At 38.4% G+C, this 12,110-nt stretch overlaps 1 protein-coding gene across 3 annotated transcripts; it reads right to left on the bottom strand.

Annotated features, from left to right (window-relative positions):
• Positions 1–1,458: 1,458 nt before the first annotated feature.
• On the bottom strand, positions 1,459–4,958 carry LOC143541895 (jasmonoyl--L-amino acid synthetase JAR4-like). Of its 3 annotated transcripts, none has more exons than XM_077034596.1 (5): positions 4,888–4,958; positions 3,848–4,155; positions 3,631–3,732; positions 2,252–3,078; positions 1,459–2,172 (listed from the first exon to the last, which is right to left on the bottom strand). In XM_077034596.1, exons 2-5 carry the CDS (start codon positions 4,141–4,143, stop codon positions 1,610–1,612), a joined length of 1,788 nt encoding a protein of 595 aa, XP_076890711.1. In that variant the 5' UTR covers positions 4,144–4,155; positions 4,888–4,958; the 3' UTR covers positions 1,459–1,609. The 3 variants fall into 3 exon arrangements, with proteins under 3 accessions (XP_076890711.1, XP_076890715.1, XP_076890705.1); XM_077034600.1 differs by lacking the exon at positions 4,888–4,958 and adding an exon at positions 4,449–4,686; XM_077034590.1 differs by lacking the exon at positions 4,888–4,958 and adding an exon at positions 4,271–4,309.
• Positions 4,959–12,110: the final 7,152 nt, after the last annotated feature.

Raw genomic sequence — 12,110 nt, forward strand, 5'->3', positions numbered from 1 at the left:
CCAGAATGAGAGTGTTCGACCAAATGAACGAGATATCCAAATAAGAATCTGATTATTGTCTTTGGCATCTCGACCCTAGCCAGGGGTGCTACACCTTGTACCTTACTACCAGGGCGCTGCTCCTAGACTCCCGTTCGTTTGGGGCTTCACCCTAACATCATAATATACTAAAACAAGTGTGCACTCTGCATCTCTTGACTTGTTTAATGTATATTATGATTATATTCGTCGACAAGTCAATCTAGCTACACTAAAATATCTAACATCCGATCAATGAACCATTTAAATTTCAAAACATTGTCGGTAACCTTAGCTAAATCATATATACCTAATTTCATTAACCGGATCCAATATGTATACTTGATTGCTTAGCTAAATCATATATACCTAATTTCATTAACCGGATCCAATATGTATACTTGATTGCACAATCTACTTCTTGTGGTGGCTAATCGACTATCACAATAAATGGTGGAACCAACAATTTCAACATCATACATCAATACATCATAAACCATTATTACACAATTAAATGTGTGGTCCAAATTGTTTTTATTTTTTATTTTTTTTTTAATTGTGTTACATGGTACCCATTCAACTCCAAATGGCTATCAATATCAATCAAACTAAAATACAACTATACAAGATTGTCATGTATATGCACATTCCATTTATCTATTTGCTAGGTTGCTATTATAAATATCACCTATATGAAATAGATGTAGGTTACTTATATCTTGTCTATTAAGAGTTGTAACATATGTTTAATCATGTATACTTGTATACCATTGTTTCGTTTTCAAACTATTTTGACATTTCTTCTTATTGGTAAACGTTGATTAAAGTAAGATTATGATATAAATTACTAGTACGTGTGCGCCTTATTAGTTGAAGCGACACAGGAGTCATATTAAAGATCATTGAAACTTCTTGCTTGTTTTGTTACTTTCACAATTTCGACCATATAAACTTGCAACTCTAAAAGAGGTTTGTTGCACGTATGTAACATAACATAGCATGTGGCTTGTTGGACAGTGATACGACTTATTGCCCTTTATTCGAAACATATGATGATATCGTGTGTGTGTGTGTCTTTTATGATATATAAGACAAAATTCAGGAAAATAGGAATTCATTGAATTTTACAAATTATGGTTTTAAACCGGACCATTCGACAAAACTATCTAGGTCCACAAGGTTCTTGGACCATTTTTTTTAACGACAGATTTTATAAAGAGGCTAGCGGGGAAACTAGCAAAAAAAACCCCAAGACGGAAACAAACGAACAAACAAGACAAATTAAACATTACTTCTTGTATTTAAAGTTTTTAACCCCTTGTGTTGTTATGTATAATAAAATATTTAAAGCGATAAATATATAATAACAATAATAATAATAATAATAATAATAACAATAATAATAATAATAATAATAATAAAAGTTAAAGAACTTATAAACAAAGTTTAACAATATACATTTTAAACTTTAATATATTACACGGTAACTTTGTGTATGAAATTCTACACACTTGTGATAGAACTCAAAGCAACAATGAAAGCACATTACTTAAAGTCCTTAACATATATGCAACACACACAAAGATACCCCTTATTCGCAAACCCGACACCCCTTACCAAAAGCGCTACTAACATAACTCTTTACGACATTGTCATACAAAATCTGCAGCACGGGCCTGTTAACCAGGCCCACACATCTTGGTGTCTTGAACTGGTTCAGGGTGCACCCTAGCCCGACATAGTGGTCCAATATCTTTTGAAAAGTCCCTCTTTTCAAAATTCTGAGCTCCAGCGGTCCAATGGCTTGGACTTTCCTGGAGCTCACATAACCAGCGTCAATAAATGTTAAGTCTACACAATTGCAACACTCTTGGAATACTTCATCGGTTGCGTTCCCGCTTACCTCCCAAAATATTACGTAATGTCCCGGGTCCGACGAAAGGTCAACTTGACTTGTGAAGTCAACCAACTCGAGTTTTTCAGCCGCCAACAACTTGGACGCGGCTTCAACTGATAACTGCAAATCTTTCTCGGTGTTCTTGTCTATGTTGATTGGCGGCATTATGTTTCTTCTGCAAATAAATTGGAGCTCCGGGGTCGAGTTGTGGAATCCGACTACCTTGACAACGTCACCGAGCCTGTATCGATACAAACCTGCATCGGGAAAGTCAAATAGTCAACACTCAATGAACCAAAAATAGTAAATAAACAAAAGAAATGACATATTTGGTACCTGCAAAATTGGTGACAACCACCTCATACTCTTCGCCCACCTCGACATCGGTCAAACCCACGGGTCTAGGCTCGACCCGAATCAGTTGAGATTCGGGTTCACCGTGATCCGGGCTACCCGCACCAGTATCTCTCAAGGGTATAAACTCAAAATACCCAATATGTGGAAGCACTGCAAAAGTAGCCATTTCGGGCGGTCGGGTTGGGTTCACATTTGCGCCAATCCACCCTTCAGAAGACCCGTAATCTGCGCTCAGTAACGGTATTCCACCCGCATAATGCCTTAACTTTTTTAAATAAGGTTCCATCGATCCCGTCATGATCCCATAAATATATTTCGCATTCGGGAACAACTCCTCGATTAATCCATACCAGTTACTCAAACTCAAACATTTTTCATGAATCTTGTCGGCTAACTCGGGATTCGGTCTCAGTATCCGGGCCATTGCGGTTCTGATAGTTGGAACAGTGATTCGGGTCGATAAAGTTCCGGTTTTTATGTCGAAACATAATTCTTCCCAGACTGACTCAAAGGTCCTAAATGAGTGCACAATGCTATGTGCAAAAGTTGAAGATATAACTTGAATTTCATCACGAAAAATGATCCCGCAAAGAAGATGACAGTATAAAGATTGGTGAAAATCGGGAACAAAAATGACTTCATCCGGGCTGCAACACGGGGTTTGCATCTCCTTCATTGTTTTCTTGAATTGTTCACTTCGGTATACGTTAGTTGTAGCAGTGCCTGCTAGTAAACCGCCTTTCGTCTTGAATTGCTTACTCCCGTAAATAAAGCTCAAAGCTTTCCCATTTCCAATCGGATATTCCCTACACATAATAATATATATAGTTACATGAACATAAATTTTTGGTATATTTACACACGAGATAACCAAAATAGTTATTTTTTTAAACAGGTCAGGTCTGTACATTTCAAGACGTGTCTAATAATATCCGAAAATAAAAGCGGATACACGGAAATAATTTCGTGCAAAGCCTAGAAGCTTTAAATATGCAATTTTGATGACTACAGTCTATCAACAGTCTTTTTAAGAAAAAACATAAGGAAAAGACAGTGTGTACACTTTTCTACCAAACCTTAAAATGCCATTTTAACAATGAGGTAATAAAACAATTCTAGTAAAAAAATGGTCCAAACAATCAATAATTTTACCAGAAAGCATAAGGAATATGGATAAATTCATAACATGTCAGAATGTATTTACTTTTTAACTTAAGCTTTTGAGTCCTTTTATTTTATTAAAAATAAATAAAATCACATGTTCGAATCTAGTTTTCACTGACGTTCCGCCTTTTGAGTTTTAACTAACGGTATTAAAATAAAATTATGATCTTTCGGCTTTCGCCCTAAAAGTTTACCTGTTTCTATAGGCGAACGAAGTACGGTAAATCTGCATAGTTGTTTCGGTCAATTCATCATTAAAAGGTACAAACTTTCGCTTTCCTTCAGTAGTCCCGGAACTATAAATTATCAAGAAAACAATTATGTATGAAATTAAACTAGTTCACCAAACAGCTATAAATACACAAAATAGTGAAATACAAAGTTACAAACCATTAAAGCCCAAAATTGTACCTTAATGTAATGGTGGTGATTGGTTTGCCAGTGAGGATAGGGTAAGGTGCACCATCAGCAATTTGTTGAATTAAAGGCTCAAAATCTTTATGAGTTGCAAGAGGCACACAAGAGCTGTAACTTTCAGGGTCAGTTTTACCATCAAGACACCATTTTTTTAAATATTCTGCTTCACCATTATCTTTCAAGATTTTCTTCAAAGTTTCAACTTGAACCCTCTTAGCATCTTTGGTTAAAGCCTCAAATTCTTCAATCACTTGTTCAGGATCAAACCCTTTTTCCATCTTCTCCAACATAGTTTCTTGATCCTGCAAATAACACAAAAAGACTCAGTTTCTTGATAAATTTCTTGATAAAGTTTGCAACTTTTCACCAAGATTCATCAAGATAAACATAACCCATGTCATGAAATTGTATTTAGACCACACCCATGTGAAAAAAGATGATGAAACAGTGTGGTTGTGTAGTCAGATCAAATAAAGTAATAAAAAAGATTGATTTTTTAAAAAATTTATAATTTCTAGCAAGTAGCAGCAACAAAAAGAATATCAAAAGGTAGAATCTACAATCAAGAAAACAATTATAAGTATCTAAGTAATACCAAATAATATGATGATGATATAGATGATGATCAAGAAACACTCAGAAACACACTATGAGTGGATAGATTGATAAATAATGATAATGATAACAATAATAATAATAATGGTTAAAATCTTGTGGGACTATAAGTATTGACTAAAGGAATCTTCTTGATCTGGAAAATAGGTTTAATTTGTAGAGAGAGAAACACATAATAATATCTAGAGAGAGAGTGAATAAGACAAGTTGCATTGTTTGGTGAATTTGATTCTTTATACTATATACTGTGCACAATTGAGCACAGCAAGAACACACAACAGAGTTAGGTTTTATTTTATTTTATTAATAAAGATACAAAAAACACACACCAATGAAGAACACAATGATGGCAGATACGATATAGACACATTGAATATATAAATTTGTATATAAAAATCATAAGAGTTATAGAGATATACCTTGTTATGAGTGTTTGTTAATTGTTACCCCTTACTCTTGTTTTTTTCGGTTGGAATGAATCATGGAGTTCAAGATTCTAGGATGTTGGAACAATATATATAGGGGTGAAGTTGGATACTTGTAGGGGTAGTTTCGTAATAACCAAAGTATATAAGAGAAATATGAGGCTATTGTGATTTGTGTAAGTTCTTTTTTTATTTTTATATTTTAAAGACGACAAAAATTATTAAAGAAAAACGGTACTAACAAGGAGCTAGAAATTACAAGATACGATCTATCGTCGAGACTTGTTACAAGAGTTTGGATTCCCTGTTTTATTCAATCCACTGGTTAAGGGTGGTCGATGTTATCCAGCTTTTTTCACACTGTGTAGTTTGGATTGATAGTGAGAGGCTAAGAGTTGCGGTGGAGTACTATGATGTAATGGTAGTAGTTTGGCCAGGACACGGGTAGAGCCATCAACATAGCCAAAGAGATTGTTTGTGATTAGGAAATGCTCAACATAGTCTTCTAGTGCCCGTAATATGTTGGTGATAAGGTAAATGCAAACTTGTATGAATTGCGGGATGCCCTTCGAGTGTATGAAAGAGGTAATAGTTGTCATTTGCGAAAACTTTAGACTGTGTGAGAACTTTTGTCTATAGATATTTTGTCCATATGGGAAGTTTTGTCTATCTGGGAACTTTTCAGTGCGAATACTTTAGTTTTTGCGATAACTAACATATGCGAAATCTAGGGAAAACAAGAAATACTGAACACGAAAACTTGGAATGTGTATACTCGAGCAATGGCTGCACGTTGTATTGGACGTGGTGGTTGTGACTCGTGGATATGGTGACTCGTGATTGTTTTCGGTCCATGCGGTGGAGACGGGTCGAGTACGAGTCAATCGACCGAACAAACACAAAGATATAAATGACAAGAACAACAAAGTTATGATTTTGGTAAATGGCTTTCATTATAACGAGGTTTGCATAACTTTGTCCCACCATGGGGGGCCTCCCCAGAGTGGTGGCTCACATACAAAATAGGACGACACTAACAAATGAGGCCTAGTTTGCTACTTATAGACCCTTCAGTCAGTTTGGTTCAGCGAGCCACCATTCATAACGAACATGTGCACTTTTGCAGAGATCCATGAAAATTCGCATACACCATCATCTAGTTTCGCATAATGGAATTAGACCATATTCACATATACCTCATCATGAAGATTCACATGCTTCCATTAAGATTTTCACATATTAGAATGTTAGTGGTTTCGCAAAACTAGCAAAATCTTACGAAACTCATGGATTTTTCAAATCTTTATCTTTACAATCTTCAATCTGCTGGAAACTTTATGGATTGATTAATTGAGAATATCATCCTCAAATCCTAGAACCAATAGTGGCGAACTAAGAAGCTATATATTAGAGCAAAAGACGCATGAATCTTCGGTTTCATCAGGTGCATGTTTCATTGTCATCCTTAATTTATACATAAGTTGGGACCAGTTATGTATTTCCTTATAATTGAGGACCAAAGGTAAACTTTAAACACAACCCTTCGAATTTTTATGTATTTCTTTGTTATGATTATTTCAACACATTCAAGTCTGTTTTGTTGATATTATTGCCAATGGACCTATGATTTATTTACCAATGGGACCACTTTCTTTGGTGGTGAGATTTTTCACACGTTTCGGGCTAGCCCGGATCGAGTCACAAGAGATATGAAGTGAGTAGCAGTAAAGGTGACAAAACGAGTAATTTTGTAAATAATTAACGTAATAAACACAAGGAAATGATATGTACGACGGTCGACTACTGATACATATATAATTTTGGTTATTATATACTTACATACGCCCCAATGTATTTTCAAAATCTAGTAGGGTCCTAGATTTCGATCGCTATAAGATGGGTCGGCCTATGAAAATTACTTGTATGAAGCCTCAAATAACTTATTTGTGCATTTTACCTCTTTATTATATTTAGTTTTTGAGAAACACGAAATAAAGAAAATGACTTATAGCTTTTATAATACGTTATGACGCATAAGAACTTGTCAACAATCAAGAACCTAATAACCCTATAAACAATATAAAAGTTATACTGTACGTTTTTATCTCAATACAAACAATCAACTAGTAGTTTCTAAGACTAAGACGTATTATTATTTTACAAAAACAACTACAAATAGAATATATTAAATATTTCTTTTACGTGATAATCAATACAGAACCAAATTTTAGTAATAAGCTGTGAGTATTACACACTCTTAACTTATACGTTTTATTTTTGTTATACGTATCTGTTTCTCACTCTTTTTCTAAATTTCGTTACATCTATCAAACACGGCGTGTTATACAAACCTAAAACAACTTAGGTATGTATCATCTACACTACAATTTACAAAGTCTAAGGTTGAAAGTAAAACATATTATGATTTTTTTTAGTTTATACGTGTTTATAACTTGTTAATATGTAGGTCACGTTTGTATGCAATAAAACAATACACGGGTTTCACTAGAGGTGAGCAAGACACCGAAAAATGTAATAAAAGAAAATGAACCGAAACAAAAACCAGCGGTTTGGTTTTATGTTTTTTATAAAAACCGAGCCAACGGTTCGGTTTTGGTTTTGCATGTAATAAAAACCGAAAAACCAAACCGAATCGAATTCCTAAATTTTTGGTTTTTTATATTTTATAGTAAGTATTTTATAAGAATTTAATAAATATTTAACTCAAATATTTTTGGTCAAATCTATAATAGTCTATTATTTTACAATTAACAAAATTGTTTATACCTAAATTCATTATTTTTGCCAACTTTTTTTCCGACCTAAAATTTTTAGCTAAAACCGAAACCGAACCGAAACAAAACAAAAACCGAAACTGAAAAAAAAACGAACGGTTTCAAAAAATCCAAAAACTGAAGTTTTAGTGTTTGGTTTGGTTTTAGTTGAAAACCGCACCGAACCGCACCACGCACACCCCTAGTGTTCACGTCTCGTCACACCATAGAAACCTTCTATTTACATACAAACAATTTCATTTTTGTTAGTCCGGACAAATGGCTTTGGAGTGGTTTAGATGGAGTACTCTCTCGTTTTATGGTGAAATCCTTAAGATGGAAAATTGATAATTTTGGTCATCAGGTTCTTGATTTTTCTTTTTGGTTGAATTGGGCTCCGATTAAAATAAATTGCTTTATTTGGAAATTGTTAATGGATAGGATTGCGACGAAAATTACGTTGTCGTACAGAGGTATTTCGATGGGTGATTGCTTGTGTGCTCTTTGCGGGGTGACTGTTGAAACATCACAACACTTATTTGTAAAATGCAAAGTGGCTAGATTGGTATGGTCTAACGTGCATGATTGGGTTAAGATACCAAAATTAAATTACTGTGATTCGGTGAAGGAGCTACTCGTATATCCCACCTAGTACACTTCGAACAAGGAGGAATGTCTTGCTATTCAATCCATCTCGACGGTCACGTGTTGGATGATTTGGATTTCACGAAATGAGGTTATTTTTTAGGGTGCCCCCCTTTTCGGTGTCTAAGGTGGTTCATGATATCAAAGCGGCATCTTTCCTATGGGTTAAGCATAGAAGTTTTCGCTCTAGCTTGGATTGGGAGAAATAGTGTAAATTTAATTTTGTGAATTTTCCGCTTTAAGTCTTTGTCTGGGTAGTTGTTTTTATATGTTCTTTCCATGTACTTTTCGGGCCTTTTGCTTCTCGTAAATGGTCCTCTTTTTTTGTTTAATGATATTGGCTTTTAAAAAAAACAAATATGATGTTTGTGTAACATAAATAAGTCATTCCTGTTAGTCCATTTTATATTGCAATGTGTATATTACATAGTTTAACAAGCCTTTGCTTAGTAGATTAACTACCTTCTAAAAATATAATTCACTGTTAACAAAAGTTTTCCATACCAATGTCATAATCATTTCAATATTTTTTACGTAAACAGTGGTTAAATAATTTGTGACCCTGACTCGCTTAATATTAAATTGGACACGTATTAATCTCTTGTTTGAAACAACAATGTTTTTAAGGTACATGTTAAAAAGCTAGTTTGGAGCATTAAACTTGAAAAGAAATAATAATAAAATAAAAGAGTTAGCTCATCGTATCACAAGGTGGCTTGAATTTATTTGAGTTGATATTAAGCTCAAATTTCTGTTTGATATAGAGATTTCTAACTGAAACGAGTTAATGCGTATAGTTTTGACCCTAGACCGCCTGTTAACAAAAGTTTTCTATACCAATGTCATAATGAAGAGGTAGGTCCCAGCAGAGCCCAGTTGGACCCGCAGACTCACCTTGAAAAGGGACGTCTGCGCAGTTCAACCCGCAAGACTCCTTAACGGACGTCTGCGCGGTTGAACCCGCAAGACTTAACTAAAGGAACGTCTGCGCAGAAACCAACTGGATCAGCAGGACCCACCACGCTCAGAGACGTGACGTCCTCACGTGCGGTACGCAAGCTGTCCCCGCAGGAAACGCCTCCCAATGGTTTCCAGGTACTCCGCCTGTTCCCGCAGTTACGGATACCGGCCATCAGGGAAGGCTACCCGCGCAGCATGGCTACACGCACAAGGCTTAACTCTCATAATAATTCAGCAGTCACCTGAAGAATGAATGAGCAAGCCGGGAACAGTCCCGCACAATGGCGGGAGGGGGAATACTCCCGCCCAAATGAGCCAGTCCGTACGATACTGAGGATCTTTTGTACTGTACCTGACGAGGTATGGGCAAAAGATCTGACCAAAGATACGACAGCTCATTGACAACAGTATGGCGAGCAGCATGCTCTTGTACTGTATGTCACTATTAGCCGCTACCTACTCACCAACTCCTGACATACCACGTGCATAGCCTGTAGTTGGTGGAAAAGGAATAGTACACAGCAGGCCTGGTCACTATCAGCCGCTGCCTACCCACCAACTACCAGCATGGCACGTGCGTAGGCCACAGTTGGTTGAACAGGAATACTATTCAGCCGGCTACACCTCCTTGGAAACCTACATTCGGCTATAAATACCCCAAATGGTATGATCATCTCATCTTATCATATCTTATCTTATATATTACATATTATACCTGATATCTGCTCTAGCAATCTCTTAATATACATTTATATTTAAAGAGCAATCTAGTCTGATTCTCACGCCGGAGGGTGGTCACAAGGAGGAACCCCCCCCCCCTTCTCAGTGACGAGCTCACGGTGTCTGTTTTGCAGGTTATCAGAAGAACCATCTTTGTCGGGTCTAACCCCTCGTGGGAAACATCTATCTAACCCCCAGGTTACCCGTAATCTGCCCGGGGTTCGGTTAGTGTTTCTTCATTGGCGCCATCCGTGCATAAAAGCTAGAACTTCATTTCTTCAGTTTTTTCAAACTTCTGGAAAGATGGTTAACGTTACTCCGGTCCCAAGGCCAACGAGTTACCAGGAAGCCCCGGTAACCACAACCCCAGCTACTGGGGGGAACACCGGCGGTTACACAAATTTTACGAACACTACCCCGGTTACCCAAGCCGGGGCAAGTGCAGTAAATTTTACGAACACTACCCCAGTTACCCAAGCTGGGGCAAGTGCAGTAAACAACCATCCCCTGGGATTCAATAATACCCAGGTGGAAAGACAACAGACGAGACTCCCCCGCCAAACACTTGAGCAAGGTAAAGCGTGGGCGGAAGCACGTCAGAAGGAATTCCAAGCTGAGTTGGACGAACGCTTGCGTTCCGTCCAACAGGCTGACGAATTTGGAAGCACTCGCCAACAGCTCAACATGAGCAGTGAGTGCGAGTCCTCGGACGATGATCAGGAGGAATCCGACACCGACGCAAACCCTCGCCTTAGGGCGAAAGGGAAGCGTAAGGAAACGGATTTCCAAACGAGAAGGAATTTCGGAGAAACCTTCAAACAAAGGAACGCGGGGGGAAACCCGCGTGACTTCTCCAAAACCTTCAGACCAACTGCTGCAAACGCGGGAACATCCAAGTTTGCAAGGGACATTGCGGAAGCAATCGCCCCGAAAAGTGCCAAGCAGATGCCCAACATCGGCACTTATGATGGTATATCCGACCCAGATGATCACCTGAACAGATTCATAGCGGGGGCAACCGTCAGCAACTGGACGGAACCCACGTGATGTTATATGTTCCAGATGACACTGGTTGGAGCGGCTAGAGCGTGGTTTGACCGTTTACCGGTCCACCACATCTATGATTGGGCGGACTTCCAGCACAAGTTTAGCCAACACTTCAGTCAACAGAGGAAATATATTGAAGAACAGTGGACGATCCTCAACTGCGTTAGAGATAAGGATGAACCTTTACTAGACTTCATAACCCGCTTTAACTCGAAAAAGCTGAGTCTGGGCGTTATAAGCGAGGACCTTGTTCGCGCCGCTTTCATCCAAGGCGCCGAATACCCAGAGCTTATCCGCACGTTGACGGGTAAAGATGGCATGCCACCCACATGGGATGCCATCATGACGGCAGCCAAGCGCTTTGCTGAAACGGAGAAGCAACTGGGTGGGAATCTGCCCCAGACTACAAACTTCTACACGCAGAGGACTAGAGAAAACAACGTCCAGTCCGCCTGGCAAAACAAAAGGAGGAAGCCAAGCATATGGCAGTCAAGGGTAAACTTTGACACCTCATCCAGCTCTCGCTCCCTATTAGGCGGAAGGGATAATACACACCCATCAGGCCAACACACCAGGTGGACGCCCCTCACCAAAAGCGTCACGGAGATATTTGCCACTGAGAAACTCCCATGGCCAAAAGCTCCAACGGTCCGACAACGACCTGACGCGGACCAGAGCAAATACTGTGACTTCCACGGCACAAAAGGTCACACCACTGAGAAGTGTTCATCTTTGAGGAATATTATCGAAACATTCGTCAAGGAGGGCAAACTTACACACCTGGTGGCATCAATCAGGAATAGAGGGAAGAATGACAACCGATACAAAAGCAACGGACGAAAGCCCGTTGACATCAGCATTCACATGGTTCGTGGTAACATCAGAGGAAGAAAAAGACAGACGACAGAACCATGCGCATGGAAAGAAGCTGAGGTGCGCTTCCCGCGAGTGCCAGGAGGACCCAGCAAAGAAGGTCTTATCGTCATCAAAAGCCAGCCGGGGCACTACATCACTTCCCGCACTCTTGTTGACAACGGTGCCTCGTCAACAGTTATGTACAGGCAGTTCTTC

Source organism: Bidens hawaiensis, unplaced genomic scaffold, assembly GCF_021521415.1.
Source record: "Bidens hawaiensis isolate Kalapana, Puna unplaced genomic scaffold, B.hawaiensis_p1.1 tig00000820_1, whole genome shotgun sequence".
Lineage (NCBI taxonomy): Eukaryota > Viridiplantae > Streptophyta > Magnoliopsida > Asterales > Asteraceae > Bidens > Bidens hawaiensis.

Coding starts and splice junctions, on each gene's coding strand:
- LOC143541895 (XM_077034590.1), bottom strand. Junction 3,079..3,630: donor TCGTTCGCCTATAGAAACAG/GTAAACTTTTAG, acceptor TATTATGTGTAG/GGAATATCCGATTGGAAATG. Junction 2,173..2,251: donor GGTTGTCACCAATTTTGCAG/GTACCAAATATG, acceptor TTCCCGATGCAG/GTTTGTATCGATACAGGCTC.